The following is a 15899-nucleotide window of genomic DNA, read 5'->3' as shown; positions in this document are numbered from 1 at the left end:
GATTAAATTAATCAATCTTGAAGAATTTTAGGAAAGTTCCAAAATGTTCTAGCATTACTGACTGACTTCTCTACATGTGAGGTTTATGTCCTATCCTTTTCTTACTATATATGTCTTGAATTGCAATAAAATGAAGAAAAACTAATTATTTTTTTATTTTAAAAACTTAAGAAATAAATTTTAAGTCCAGCTTCATTAGGATGTTTTCATTTCCGTAGGTTTCAGTGTGAATGTCAGCATAACACTTGTGGGGAAACCTGTGATCACTGCTGCCCTGGATATAATCAGAAACAGTGGCAACCTGCGACAGCTGGGAGCACAAACATGTGTGAACGTGAGTAGACAAAAAGATGGTGGTTTTAAAGAGATAATGACAAGAGGGTGGGAGTTAACTGCAGCACACGTGTTCATGGAACATCACCACCATGCTTTAACACCTTTTTCTTCAGTACGGAGCAAATGCTTTCCATACAGAAAAAAAGAATCAAAAATGCAGTGAATATTATTTATGTTCTTTTTTCTCATTAAACAGTGAAAATAACATGTTATATGAGAATATGACATGAGAAAAGTGAAAGACTTTTTGTAGAACATTGAGTCAGCATTCCTCCCCAGTCATAGCTGTCTGCTGACAGACTGTGCATCTCCAAGCAGACCAAAATAAGCATCTTGTACAGCTCCAAAATGTTCCTTTCCATCAGCTGGCCTCTCAGTGCTCAGATTGCAGAGAGGCTGCTCGAGGCTGCCACTGCTCACAGGTGCTTGGGCTGCCCTCCCTTCTCAGGCTGAGCTGCCCCTCACTGACCATGTGCCAGTGGCACAAAGGTGTTTGTGGTGGGCAGTGCTGGTGATCCCACACTTGTATTCCACTCTTCCCATCCTTGTGTTTGAGTGTTTGGAGGACATTAGCCCTACAGACTGAGTAGTCAAGCTGGAGAAGCCCATTCATTTCAAAAGCAACAGCATGGACCCTCCTTTGGTGGTGGGTTTGTACCATCACACGAGTGTTTTGCATTCCCCCAGGTACCACCCAGGTGGGGTGGTGCACAGCACTGCAACCTCTCTGCACAACCATTTCCTTTGTGTCTGGCCCAATCTATTTTTCTCATCTGCCTTTCCTGAGAGTTACATAGCCAGTGGGTACAAACTCTTAACAGGAGAACCTTATTTGAAAGCCAAAGGGATCTACCTATATAATTACTCTGAGGAATAAAGAGATGACTTGTTTAATTAAAACTGCAGTATTAAGACTTGGGAGGGGGGAAGGAGGTTGTGTGTGATTAAAATGTTTGATAGGAGGTAGGCATGTTGGAACACAGGTTTTAAACCATATTTGAAACCTCATTTAAGTCCCCCTCTTTAAAAGGAAAACATTTTTTGCCAGAAGAGAGACAGACAAAGAGCATAAATAATGTCATGTTTTTTAAAGAATGAGTGTATGGAAGATCATCTACAAGATTGTGAGCCAAAACCACTTTGTTTCTAGCTACCTCTAAAAAAATATCCTTTTTAGTATGGATTGCTCCTAGCAGTTTGAGGTGATTTGTTAAGAGCATTTGCCAGGTGCAGGCCTCTTTAGCTGGCAGCCAATGAGGGAATTAAAACAACTTTATTCAGCTTTCCAGAAACCTGAGGTTCCTTGAGAGAAACTGATTGAAAGAGGATGGTGGAAGCTTGTAGGGATCAGCCCAAGATTTTGCTGTGAGCTTCCCAGTATGTATGGATCAGCAAATGGCCCAAAGTAGTGAAAAAGTGCTTGATGAAATAGAAGTGGCTTCTATTCCCTTATGAGTGAAATTGTTGTTACTGTAATCTGAGCAAATAATTTCCCATTGCTGTTAGAAGACATAGCTGAGCTGCAGCTCACAGATGGTTTGGCCCTAGAGGCAAGGGAGGTTTAATTTACAGTGTAATTATATATACATACACAAACACATATCTATGTAATATTCTCTTTTTAATTTTTCTGACTTAATATCTTGAGCCAGCATCTCGTTTGTGTGATGTTTTATTTTCTTGAAGAATTTTACAAGTAAGAAAACCCAAAGGTTTTAGGTTTAGGCTATTGCATCCTGGCCAGGGAACCCAGTCTTGAACCCTGTCCAGTACTTGTCAGCAGACCATAAGGAAGGTTCATGGCAGGGCACCTCCTCAGCTGTGTGGTTGGTCATTTCTAGGAAAAGGCTTCCTTATCCACAACTCTTAAGATAAAAAAGAGAGAGAATGCAGAGAATCGTCCAGTTTCTTTTCTCTTGGCTGCATGATTATCAAGCAAGACATGGAAAAGCAGTTGTCCCTGAGTTGTGCTCCCAGTTGTGCCAGGAACTTGGAATAGAGTTTGGAAGAATTACCTCCTATATGCTTCCCTCATCCTGAAGGAGGGACAGAGCCCTTAGCTTCTGTACCCATTGCCTTCCAGAGTGTTGTGTCTCCTGGTCCAGATGAAAGGAGGATTTCCCTAAATGTGAAGTAATAGCTTTATCAAGTCGTAACTTCAGGAATTTCCTGGGAAGGTAATTTCCTGTAATTAAAAGATCAGCCAGCACCTAGATGCTTGGGGAAGCCTGATTTTGCTACCTGCATTCTTTCAAAAAATTTCCCATTTTCCCTTCCAGTGAAGAAGAAAGAGCAGATCAGAAAAAAAAAGAGGACATGGAATGAATTTATGGCCCTTGGGTTTATTCTATTTATATGTTATTATGGTTGGTTTCTACTCAGAATTATCTTATAGCCAAGTTTGCTGATAGATCTATATCTACAGCTGAATATGAGAGTTCTTTGGTGTAGGTCTTTTTATTTAAATGTGTACATCTTATCTATAATTGTTAATTTTAAATAAAGGTTTAGTGCACATAGCACCAGTCCAGATGTTTTTTGAGACATGAAAAAAAAGAAATTTGTACATGTTTTTGATAATTTATAAAAAGCTACTGTGGCCATTCTTCTGGAGCTTCCTTGTTCTGCATTTATGCATAACTATATAGTTTTGAAGTGGTACAACTCTTGCCTTCTCTGGTAAGACTAGCTGCACGTTTTCTTCATGTCTACATTACTGTACTATGTTTCTGGTATGAAAAGCCAGGTGTTTATAGTTAAATATGTGCATTTGAGCATACTCCAGCATGCCTGGGTGTATGTACATAAAAAATATTATCTTCTTTTGCATCTCTGATGGAGGTAAGGGCTGGAGATTGCTGTGTTCCAGCATTATAAAGAAAGATGACTTGGAATGTTAATTTTTCAGCCTGCAATTGCCACGGACATGCCACTGATTGCTACTATGATGCTGATGTTGATCTGCGTCGAGAGAGCTTAAACATCCATGGGCATTATGAAGGTGGAGGAGTCTGCATTAACTGCCAGGTAAAAAGGTCATTTTGATCAGTTTTTAAAAATATTCACACCAGTAGTTTTGGGTCTGACCAGTCCAGATAGGCCCTTTTCTCTGATGGTGTTACTACTTGTAGTCAAAGTGTGGAAAAAGGTGTGTGAAAATAATTTACCTGTTCAACATTGCTTGGTAATGTGTAAAAAACATATAAAAATTGTATTTATGCTCAATCCTGTGTGATCAAAATAAAACCACACAATCGAAGCAAACAATTTAATCAGCTATAAAAATTCTCTTTCCTGTTGTTACAAACTCTGCCATTTCCCTTCTTAACAGAAGGAAGTAAAATTAATCAAATAAAATGCCAGCTCAGGCCAGCTGGTTCCTTACTGCAGCAAAACACAGAGGGCTCTATCTCATCAGCAGAAATAAAGGAGGATCTAGACTATACCAAGATAGAAAGTTACAGATATTGGGAAAGCATAGAGTGATAGAAGAGCCCTCTGGAATCCTTTTGGACTAGTGGTCCACTCAGACCAAGGCTAGATGCAAAATTATGTCTGGTTGCACTGAGAAACAACCAGCCAAATTCTTTACACACACTCTGGGTAATCTTCAACAGCATTTAATCACATCCCATTCAGTAGGAATTTCCCCAATTGCAGCTTGTGCTAGCTGGCTTTTGGGCTTGTCCTGTGCCCATGTGATAAGAGCTGGTTCTGTCTCTTGTGTAGAGGCAAACGCCATTAGCGCCTTCCCTTTCCACCCTACCAAAGTCATTCCCTCAGTTTCCCCTGAAAACTGAGGGGATGAGCTCCATAATTATCTTAGGGGCTCCTTTGGATTGAATCAAAAGCTGTAAATTTGGAATCAGAGACTTGCACTGTGTCTGCCATAAATGGATAGCACATTCTTGGAAAGGACAAGAATTTCTTTCATCCTGATTTTGTTCTACTCTGGCAATGACTATGAGGAATGATCAAATAAGACTCTGATAAAGATCTAATCTTGGCCTTATCCTGCGTGTAGCAGGACTGAATTACTTGACCTCCTGAGGTCCCTTACAACCTGAATCATTTATTGGTTTAGTGATCTCATGGTTAAATAAATCCAGAGTTACTTGGAAGTCTGTCTTCCGTTTTTTTTGTCAAGTCATCTGATGTATGACAAGCAGCTGACCAGAATTTTGCATTACAGGAAAATTATCATCAATTCTATGTTCCAGTGAAATCTATGCATCATGATTTATGTATTACCATGCTGTGTATTTAAAAATACAGCTGTATTTAAGCAATAAAAAAGGCAAATATCCAGTGTAGAGTATGTTTTCCATATTCTTGCCACAATATGATCAGATATTGTCCAAAAGGCAGTCAGAAGAGAGTAGAGTTATTTTTCCTAACATGAATAGAATGTTCTTTATCTTCCAGTTGACATTTCTGTGAAGAACTTTGTTCATGCAGTCTAGTAAGACTTACCACGTTGGTCCTTTCTGTCAGCTCTTTGTTCATGAAAGAACATTTCTTTCAATGCTGTTTCAAAGATAGAAAATAGCAAAATTAGTCTAAATCTACAAATCCTAGTTGTATGACTGATACAAATTGTTCATAATTAATTTTGTGAAAATTGAGTTAGATTGAATGAGTTTACCATAAATCAAATTATATCTTGCCTTTTTTTTTTTAATTTTTATGGTTTTTTTGTTTGTTTGTTTGGGGGGATATTGTTGCTGGCTGTTTTTTGTTTGTTTGTTTGTTTGTTTTGTTTTGTTTTGTTTTCATTGACAAAGTGCATGAATTTTAGTTTACTTTTTCTGTTTGTGTCAGGGGAAAAAAAAGTTTTAAGAATGGACGCCTGAATGAAGAAGTGATACAACTGAAGTGTTGCATACAGAGATAGAATCAGTTTCTTTAGAGTATGATAACAAAGGAGCTTTGGAAATCATGCAATCCTACTCAGAGTAGGTCTAATTAGATCAGGTTGCTCAGGAATTCATTCCTTCAAACTTTGAACACCTCCAAAGACTGGAATGCCACAAGCACTCATGGAAACCTGTTTCAGTGTTTGACTGCCTGCATGACAATTTTTGTCCCTAATATCTAACTGAAAATTTCCATGTTCCAGCCTGTGCCTGCTCTCATCCTTTTGCTGTGCACCTCTGATAGGAGTCTGGGTCCATCCCCTCTGTATTCTCCAGTCCAGTAGTTGTAGGTAGCAATAAATACACCCTTATCTTCTTAATGCTGAAGAAACCCAACCATCTCAGCCTCTTCTTGGATGTCATATGCTTCAGTCCCTCACCATCTGTGTGAGTCTACCCACAGCACCCTTCATCATATCACAGAGGTCCATGAGGTTGATTTAGCAATATTTTGCCTTGGGTAAACTATGCTGGGTATGTCCCATCACCTTCCTGTCATTTGTGCACTCAGAATTTGTTCACTGGATCTCCTTCCCCACTGAGCAATGGACCCCTACCCCCATTAGCTTTGCTTTTGCTGCTCCTCTACTCCTGGAATCTTTCTTTTTGAGCTTCACCTTCCTTGCTAGTTTTAACTCTGCTAATCTTTGGCTTTCCTAACTCCACTACTGCATATTTGGGCAATGTCTTTGTATTGCCACCAAGTAGCCTGTCCTGTCTCTGCTTCCACCTTCCATGCACTTTCTTTCTGAGCTGGAGATTAATCAGGAACTCTGTGTTTATCTGTGCTGGCCTTCTGCCATGCTTGCATGTTGGAAAAAGCTGTTCTAGCTCTAAGGAGGCTGTCCAAAGAACCAGCTGTCTCTCTCAGTCCCCTTTCCCTCCCAGGACATCTTCACACAGGATCTTGTCAAGCAGTTCTCTGAGCAAGGATAAACCTGCTTTTCAGAAGCCCAGAACTGTATTCCTGCTATTTGTCTTATTTGCTTGTCTTTCATACATTCAAAATAACTCCTGGATTACTTGCACCCTGCTGCATTGTCCTTCTGGCATCTTCCTGAAGCTCTCTCTGGGCTGGGGCCACTGATGTTCCACTGGAGTGAGCAGTGATGAAGAGGATGTAGAGGATGAGTGCCCTGCTCATGAACTGCTCACCAGTCCATCCAGGAAATGCTGTGTCCCTGCTCAGCCCTGAATTGCAACACTCCCTAAGGAGGAACTAAACAGGGAATGGGAGCTGGGAGAAATGTTTTGGTTGCTCCAGGGCAGAGCTTCCTGCTCTGGTGCCCTGGCTGTTGTGTCTGTGAGCTCATCAGGATTCCTCATGACCATGATTTACTCAATTTGTGCTTGCCATCACTGCTGGAGTTCAAATTACTTAGGATTTTTTTTTCTGGTGTATCTAAACCACATATTTATAATGACTTATATGCTTTTCAAGTGGAAAATCTATTTTTTGGTGGTTGGACTGTTCAGTTTTTGGTTTCTTCTTGTATTGCTGATGTTAGACACAAGATTTTCAGAAAATTAATATATAATATAAGAAAAAATTAATGATGCAGTTTCTTGAGCAATATATATATGGTGGTAAGAAAGCAGCCTAAAAAAGAGATATTTTATGATATAAAGAGATATTTTTCCAAATATTTTTTTAATGAGAGGAGGAGTTTATATTGCTTTAGAGAAAAAATTCAGCTGCTTTATGTGAGAATACCTTGATTTGGAACCATGTAGAGAGCAGGTGGTTAAAGAACACCACATGATGGTTGATTCTTTATTGCAGTCATATTCCATCTTTCCCCCTTCTTGGGTGTATATAGAAACAGTGTAAAGGATGTTATTGTTTGTTAATTCTTTCCAGTTCCTCTCTTTATCTTGTATTATCCTTTTGTTTTTACTTTGCTTTTTATAGCATAACACAGCTGGAATTAACTGTGAGAAGTGTGCAGCAGGTTTCTATCGTCCTTACGGTGTTCCAGTGAGCGCTCCCGATGGCTGTATACGTGAGTCCTTCTCTGTGGAGAACCTCCTCCTGGTGGCTTAAGGGGTTTGGGTGTAATCAAGGCATAAGATGTGTCCTTTGGGAGAGGAAGGAGTGAAAGAGTGGGCAAAAGATGTTGGAGAACAGCTGCAAATGAATTTCTGTGTTGCTTTAAACATTTTAAATTATATTCTTCTCAAGTTATGTGTCATATGAGCATATTCAGAACAGCAAAAAAATAAATATTAGGCTATAAATAAATAAATGATAAAAGATAAATAAAAAGGTTCCAGAGGAGACAGGATCATGGAAACCTGGGATGCTGCTACACACCCCACACCCCACAGTGGAGAAGATCTCAGGACCATTAGGAAGCCTTTCTCATCTCCTGTTCTCATGATCTTGTTTCTTTTAGCTCTCTGATGTACATGTGAGCTATCCTTTGACCCTTGGTCACTTGCAAATTTTATTCTGTAGTTCAAGAGGTCCCAAGCATCACTACTCTGAACATACACAGTGCTAAGCCCATCAACTCATAAGTGGTGCAATAGAGTAATTCCTAATAGAACATTTGGGAAGGAACTGGGTATAGGTAAGAGGAAAGTGCTGGATTACTAACAGGCTAAAGGAGCCGTGTGACAGGTAGGGGGAAACTACAGTTGTGTTGTGTTTGGGGATTGAAAGGAGTGGGAAGTCAGCAGTGCTGTGGTCAGAGCATTGCATGTAGTGTGTAAATGAAAGTGAGTAGTGTGGTGCTTAGCCTAGGCCATGGAGAGGGATGAATGGTTCCTACAGAAAAATTGCTGCAGTGGAGGAACATCATGCAATGTTTAGAATTGAAAACTTCTAAATGTTCTAAGCAAATAAGAGGGGCTTTTCTTTTAAGGGATGTATTGGTAATTGACACTGTAAGTACATGGGAAATGTTAACTCTTTAATTGAGTCATTCCCATGTGCAAGTTTGTTGTTAAAATGCCACTGTGCACTGCTGTAAAAGGCAAATTGATAATTTTCCAAAGAGTGTCTAATTGCTGGTACTTTTGCTTAGCCTGCAGTTGTAACTTGGAGCACGCAGATGGCTGTGAGGAAGGCTCTGGCCGCTGCTTCTGTAAGCAGAATTTCCAGGGACAGCACTGTGAGCGCTGTGCTGATGGATTCTATGGTTATCCATTTTGTGTCTGTAAGTATACAAGTAAAATTGCCTCTTTCTCTGTGTTTTAAATGGGCATTAAAGAATTAGTGGCTTCCATTACTCTTGACTTGGTTAAAAAAAAAATCTGATATTTCTGCTTCATGTGTTTATGTGTTCTGATAAATCAGTTGTTACAATACTGGAGAGAGCTGGGTTTATTTAACAAAATGATAGTAACTTGAAAAACAGAGATTGTGCTGCATTCTCACAATTCTGAAATCATTTGAGGCATCAGATTTACAGCCTGTCCTCAGTAAGTTGTGAACTCCAGTCCTAAAGCCCTGAACAAATTGTTCAAATATGTGTCAGGTTTTCCCATTAAAAAATACGTATAAAATAGCTGAGCAGAAAATGTAGCATCAGGATTCCTGCATAAAAGCTTCCAACTCCATGAAAAGATTGCAGAAATGCATCAGTGGAATGTTTTGTGCCTTCAGGAAAAAGACATGTTTCTGACAGCTGATAAAAAAATGTGTTGATCTGGGACAAGATCTGGCATCTGACTGAAAGAGAGGTACACAATAGAAACACAAGAAGAGGGAAAACAGTACAAAAAAAAAGGAAAAAAAAAAAACCCAAACAAAAAAATCCCTGAAAATTGAATGTTGTTTGAATTCAATGGCTGTGATTTAGTATTTTCTGTACACTGTATTCCAGATTATCACATCTCATACATCTTCTTGGTTGAAATCTGATATTTTTAAATTACTTCAGCTCAGGTAGACATTGATCTAAGTCCCACTGATGTTTGTAGCTTGTTGACTTCAGATCCCATCTCAGTGCAAGAATGTTTAAGAATGGGAAAGACAATCCAGCAATCTGGTGGACTCTCCAATATAAAAGCTCCTAAGATGTACATGTCATAAATTATGGCAGTTCATGTAGCAGGAGATAATGCCACATAGAAGGAGATGGACCTTCAGCTGGAAGCAGGAAATGTGAAATAAATATAAAGATGCTTAGATAATTCTCGCAACGCTGTGTAGTCTAAGAAAGCATTCCATACAGAAGGATAAGGAGCAGGAAAGCAACCTGGTGGTATTTCCAAATAGTGTCTGGCCTTTCATACTACTTTTTCAAGAAGGGAACTTTGTATCTGAATTGGGAATCAAAAGTGCAATGTCTCTTACCTCTTTCCTAAGAAAACAAAGCAGAAGTTGGTTGCTAGAGTCATATGAATACAATGCTCTCTGTATTGATGGTAGATGACTTCATTGTCATGATTTTTAATGAATTTAATGTGTTTGTTTCAAATGCTCCTCATTGTTTCTTTTGTTTTAAAGATACTCCTGTATATCCTTCTACTTCTTCAGTTCCAGGAGATGCTGTGGCTGGTGACATAATAGGCAAGTTCTTGGTGTTTTTTTTTCCCATGTTACTATCTTTTGTAGAATCAATCATAGAATCATTAAGTTAGTTTTTAGGTAGTAATTTTGCTTCTGTTGGTATTTATGTTTCAAGAGAACCTTTGTTCTTGCCAGAAGTTTATAATATTGTCATGTTTATACCAAACAGTTAAGTGGGTTGGCTCCAGAAACAGTTATGGATCAAAATAGCTTCAACCAGCCTCTGGCAAACATCTACAGGAGGGGCTGACCGTCTTGTTTGGTGCACTTAAGAACAGATCCATCTGGACTTTCTGACATGTACAACTTTCTGACACGACAACCACTGCTTTATGGTGTAAATCTCTTTCTTGAGGCTGACTGGCCTCTGCCTCTGGGCTGTCCTCTCTCACCTGGCAAATTGTACATTGCCCTTGGCAGTGAAGGGCTATGACTTCTAAGAAAGCTTCATGTTTCTTGTTTACCCCACTGCAAAGCTGCCTGAAATCCATACAATGATTCCCTTGGTGTGCTTATATTTTTTAGTCTATATTACTGTACAACACAAAGGAAGCATCATCACACTTAATCACTTGCATACCTATAATGCACTTTGCCTTCGTGCAGAATGCAAAATAATTGTCCTGGTAGGCCTCTGGGTATGCTCTGTTGCATATCTCCTACTCTCACAAATTTTTAAAAGGAAGAAGGAAAAAACTCCAACGGAAATTAATATAACAGGAGAAAACAGATCTTGAGCTCTTTACACTTTCAACGAGCAGCATCTGAATTTGAAGGCATAAAAAAGGCAGATGCCTCTCAGTGGAAGTTTCAGTGGAAGATGTAAATTTGTGCTGTCAGACTAAGCACAATTACAGATTGTGTTTTTTTTGAAAGAGATTTTGCATGTAAGGCTCATACAAATAGGATATTTTTGTTCAAGATTAATATTTTCTAAGTACTGATCTATTTTTCTCTGCAAAATTACAAGGAATTTTGGGATTATGCGCACTAACTTTGTTTTTTTCTTTTCCTTTCCCGTTTTAAATAGAAGGAGGCTGCAAACCAGGGTATTTTGGCCCCCAGTGTCAGCGTAAGTGATGTAGTTTCTTTGACACTTGGAGCCTGTGCTCCAGGATAAATGCCAACCTTTGGCTTCCAAGGGAAATGAGAACTTTAAGATCATAACACTGCAAATGTTTTCTTTGCAAATGTGCTCTTCAGCGTGCCAGTGCCACGGTGCAGGAGTGCTGGGCAGTGACTGTGATGGAAGTAGCGGGCAGTGCAGATGTCGAACCGGATTTGGGGGTTTTTCCTGCGACACCTGTGCAGCTGGCTATTTTCAGTACCCCTTCTGCCACAGTAAGCCAAACATTCCCCTTTGGCAGCCATATCCAAAACACCAAAACACCAAGTTTTATACTGAAGGATGAAGTTATTTTGCCATGGAGATGTATTCATAACAGGCTCTCCCACAACTCACACAAGTCAAAGAAGAATAATGTGATGAGGGGAGATTTTGATCTAAAAATATCTAAAAATGCCCATGTTTCCTTGGTTGCTGTCTGCTGTTTGATGCAGCTGCCAGACTCTAGTTTGTGTTGGGATTTAGTAACATTGATTAAACTTAGAATACTTTGGAAATATTTCTGTTATATATCCTTGGGTTTCTGGTTTGGTTTGTTTTTTTTTTTTTAAATTGTGTTTAATATGAATTTGCAACCTCACTTTGGTGCACCAAGCTACCCAATCTAATCAATACTAGAAAACTGACTGGTTTTGAACTTTAATAGCTGTCTCTGTGTTGTCATTTTAGGCAATTTATTGATCACTCCCACCTGAGATAGCAAACCTAAACCATAAATTGTTTTGCTTCAGTCCTAGAAGTTGTGAAACAACTTTTAATAGTTGGCAAACCACTTGAGATTGATAAATCAGACTCTCAGTGGGGCCAGGCCAAGTGTAGTGCTTTGACACTGATAATTGAACTTTGAGCCAGCTTCATTGCTCTTTCATTAATGTTTCCTTGTTCCTGAATTGTTAGAATGTGAGCAGCCAATAAAATCTGTTATGAATCCGTATAAATCTGATGGGAAAATTGCCATCCTGTTGAGCATCAGGGGGCAGGGAGTTGCTTTTACTGCTCCTTTTTTCAAATGCATTTTTATTTCAAGAAAGATAAAAGAAGAGAGCCTGTAGAGAGGCTGCCTCTGAAATACCTTTTCTCATTGGCAGTGTGTGAATGTAACTTGCTGGGTACCCAGCCCGAAGTCTGTGATTTTCTCGGGAGGTGTCTTTGTCGCTCGAGGGTCACTGGAGTTCAGTGTGACAGCTGCCAGCCTGGCCACCACTCCTTCCCTGCCTGTCAAGGTAAGGCTGCTGACTGAGTGTACAGCATCAAACAGGCCCCTGGAAGGGCAGACAGCACTGCTTTCCAGGAGAGCAGCCAAAGCAATGTTCACTTTGTTCAAGCAAATGGGCAACTCCCTCTTGTGCTCTACAGTGAAATTCTCATGTGTTTCAGTTCTGCAGTTTCAGACCTTATTTTTCCCTCATGATCAGACTGATATACCCTCAGTCAGCACAGCTGTCTTACTAATAATCAAAGCATTTGAGAGCTGTTCTCACATGGAGGCCCACAGCAACAGGGCACAGTTGGCTGCTGAGGATCCAGCATAGTGGAACTGTGAAACACTGCTCAGCTTTTGCAGAGAGTCTTTAGTACCTTGTTTGGTGCCAAAATTTGGTACCTTGTAAAAGGTGTGTTCTGTAAATCTGAAAATCTGACCCTCTCATTTTGCCCTTCATAGTGGTTTCTTACTCGTTTTAAGATCATCTGTCAGGAGCTAACCCAACCTCTGTCCACATAGGCATGAAACATGAAAGATCTCTGTGGAATTTCCCACCAAGGACAAACCTGCTTTTATATAAGACCAGGAAATTAATGGAGTATAACTTTTGAGTATCATAGTGGTATTGTGTGTACAAGGACTCCCATCAAGTTCTACTTGGCCCTAGGTTTTGTCTGCCTTTAAAGTGAATGAGAGAGGGGGCCCTTAATCCTTGGTGATTTTTCAATTGAGAAAGAATATAGAATATTTCAGAGTTCTGGTATATACTTTCCTACTGGTTAACAAGATTTATGTATAACATTGTGATTTGCTTTCTTCCCTCTAGTTATTTTTGGCTGTTGGCTATGTCAGTCTCCTTCCTTTGGGCTTATACAGTTGTTTATCTCCTATAAAGGGACAGCAGAATTATTTTTGCCCTCATGCCCTGGTTTCAGTTGGGGTAGAGTTAATTTTATTCCTAGTACTTTGTGCAGTGCTGTGTTTTACATTTTTCCCAATTCTTCTCCCCATCCCATGGGTGGGGTGTGAGTGGCTGTGTGTACCTGTTTGCCAGCTGGGTTTAAACTGTGGCACCTTGCAAAGATAGACTGTGTTGTGTTACCAAACACAATGAGTGGAATAAAGAAACACCACATAATTGTGGTTTTTATGGTCTGGAGTAGATGAACATTTTAATGAAAAACATAAAATTGGGATTCTGCATTGGTACACACTGTTCAGTGGTTTTAAAATAAACTTTTTTTTTCCCTAGAGCAAAAATCAAGTAGCGATCTTAAAGCAGATCAAACCCGTATTGAATATGTTTGATCTTTGAACACCAAAAGCTGAAAAGAGACAGAAAAGCTTAAAAGAGCATGCAAAAACAAATTGTAAAAGACGGATAAAAATAGTTGGAAACGCAGTCAGTGGGATTACTCAGAACTGCTGCAGTTCACAGTTTGTTCAGTTAAAATGAGCTGCCATGGGTTTAAACATAAATTAGCACAGCATGCTGCAAGCTGTGGGGGAAAGTGAGCAGCCCAGCCTGCTACTCCTGCAAGGAACTGTCATCTTCAAAAGGGAGAGAGATTTATATTTTTTGGGCTGATGTGACTAACTAATTTTTCTGGTCTTGACTTGTTGAACTCAATAGAAGCTTTATTCAATAAAGTGACGTCAAAACAAGGCCTTTAAACAAAACGCTAACACTAAAATTTGGAGAGAATGCAATATAATAGTCAAATGATGGAGGACTCCAGTGTAGGTGTTGTTCTTGGAAGCTTCACTGTTTGTATTTCTCTTACACTAACTTCCTAGCAAGCCCTGTGTCTTTCCAAGCATCTTTAAAGTAAACACAGCAAAGCCAGATGTCTTTGACTGCAGCAGAAAGAGGAACCAAAAGGAGGAACCAGAAACATGAACGTGTAACAAGAAGACAGTGTTTGATTTATATTTCTGTCAGTCAGCCATTTCTGCCAGCCATAACATCCAAGTGGTTAATCACAGCACTTCATCTTGTACCTGGGACAGCTGTGAAGTGTGACCCTGTGGAACATTCCAGCATCGTCTCAAGAAAATACCAGATCTTGGCTTTAGCTGTTAGCCCAAAAGTGTGGTAACTCCATGAGCAGTTTGCTGTTATAGTTGACAACATGGTTTGGGTGAATTTTTGAAAGATTTTTTTTTAAAGTACTTCTCTCCTGTGACATTCTTCCCAAATGTAAGATGGATTTATGTCCCTTACATGTGTTTTGCAAGGCATCAAACTGCATCTCTTAGCTGTGCATTACAGACCTGCAAGAACCAAGATAATCAGGAGACAATTGCAGAATAACCTCTGTTTGGGGATGTTTATTTTTGGTGGTAAAATTACGGTTTGTCTGGTTTTTTGAAAGTAAGTGGTTGATTTACATTCAAAGGCAAGTTTTTTTGGCAAATTCTAGATTTAGATATGTATCTGGTTTTATTCTTCTGTGCAGAATGCAGCTGTGATGGTGTTGGCTCATTGGGGAACACATGTGGTCCTGGAGGGCAGTGTCTGTGCCATACTAACTATGCTGGGCTGAGATGTGACCAGTGTGCTCCAGGATATCACAACTATCCCAGCTGCTTCCGTGAGTAAAAGCCTGCCCTACTTTTACCAGGTTTATTATATTACATTATTATATTAATTATATCAATATATTATTAAGTATATAATTGTATTTCCATTTAAAAGATTTCTATTCTAATGGTGCAGGAACTTTAAGAAAATATCTCTCAATTCCATTGGTTGTTGTTCTGTTTTTTCAAGTGACTGCTGTGCATACAAACCCAAATACTATAAATCAGGCTGAATACACATTGTAAAAATCTTTATTAAAGGCTTCTGCTGTCTTGAAGTATTTGGGCCTCTCCAATGTAACCATATTAAAAAGCCCTTTCAGCCTCACGCCTGTGTGTCTGCACTGCTACATTCCACAGCTCTGTTTCCTAAAGATCTTTCAATGTGTTTGTTTTATAAAGGTATCAGCAGCGAGTGTGACCCTGCAGGTAGCATTGGTTCTCACTCTGTAAGTATTCTGCCCCTGCAGCTAACAGTGCATGTTAATCACTCATTGCCTTTGCTGAGCACATCCAGCTCATTGCTCAAGCCCTCAAGCCTGCTCTTAGACTCTAAAAGGATTGCATGAGCTTGATTGAAGAGTAAGAGTGGAAATAAGCTTTGTGTTTGGTTCTTTGATCATACCAGCGCAAAACCTTGTCAAGGATGGGGTTTTTTTATCTTATATATATAGAATATCCATACTGTTTATGTCATTTTGGTATACTCTTTGCACTAATGTATGCATGAAGATATAAGCCTGTGCATGTCTCAAAGACCTTCTGGGCCTTTTAGCATCAAACTGTTCTTGATAAATCATTACATCTTTGTTGCTGTTCCTCTATTATTGTTATTAATACTATGATGGTTATTAGTAGTTGCACATTGCCAGAAATTACAGGCATTGTTAAATGTGTAGCACAGACCACCTAGAGGGTGAGTCTGATGAGTGGTGGGGGTACCTATGTGGGCTTCTGTAGAGAGCTATGTGTGTCTTCCACCAATAAAGAAAAGATTAAGTATGACAGTGAATTAGTATTTTAAGAAAATATGGGGTTTATTCTTTGTGCAAACCAGTTAATACATTAGAGCAGTTCTAGTAAGGCTATAAAATAATTGGAAAGTACATCCTTTGGGACCCTTAGAATAAATTAGTTGCATAAAAAATATGCAGGGTGGAACAATCCTGTGCTGACAGTATGAGACAGAAAAATCTAAGATGTCTGAATCAGCCT

General features: G+C 39.4%; 1 protein-coding gene across 2 annotated transcripts in view; it reads left to right on the top strand.

The window, feature by feature from the left end:
* Positions 1–15899, top strand: part of LAMA3 (laminin subunit alpha 3) — a 108540-nt gene that overhangs the window by 22415 nt on the left and 70226 nt on the right. Inside the window, exons 7-16 of one of the 2 annotated variants that reach the window (XM_056484142.1) lie at positions 219–334; positions 3245–3363; positions 7165–7255; positions 8282–8413; positions 9709–9771; positions 10802–10843; positions 10975–11112; positions 11986–12120; positions 14561–14695; positions 15087–15133. In XM_056484142.1, coding sequence (XP_056340117.1) covers positions 219–334; positions 3245–3363; positions 7165–7255; positions 8282–8413; positions 9709–9771; positions 10802–10843; positions 10975–11112; positions 11986–12120; positions 14561–14695; positions 15087–15133 — 1018 coding nt within the window. The remainder of the gene's footprint in view (positions 1–218; positions 335–3244; positions 3364–7164; positions 7256–8281; positions 8414–9708; positions 9772–10801; positions 10844–10974; positions 11113–11985; positions 12121–14560; positions 14696–15086; positions 15134–15899) is intronic. The other variant, XM_056484143.1, reaches the window with a different exon arrangement.

This window comes from Oenanthe melanoleuca, chromosome 2, assembly GCF_029582105.1.
Source record: "Oenanthe melanoleuca isolate GR-GAL-2019-014 chromosome 2, OMel1.0, whole genome shotgun sequence".
NCBI classification, from domain to species: domain Eukaryota; kingdom Metazoa; phylum Chordata; class Aves; order Passeriformes; family Muscicapidae; genus Oenanthe; species Oenanthe melanoleuca.
This window is presented reverse-complemented; position numbering and strand designations above follow the sequence as displayed.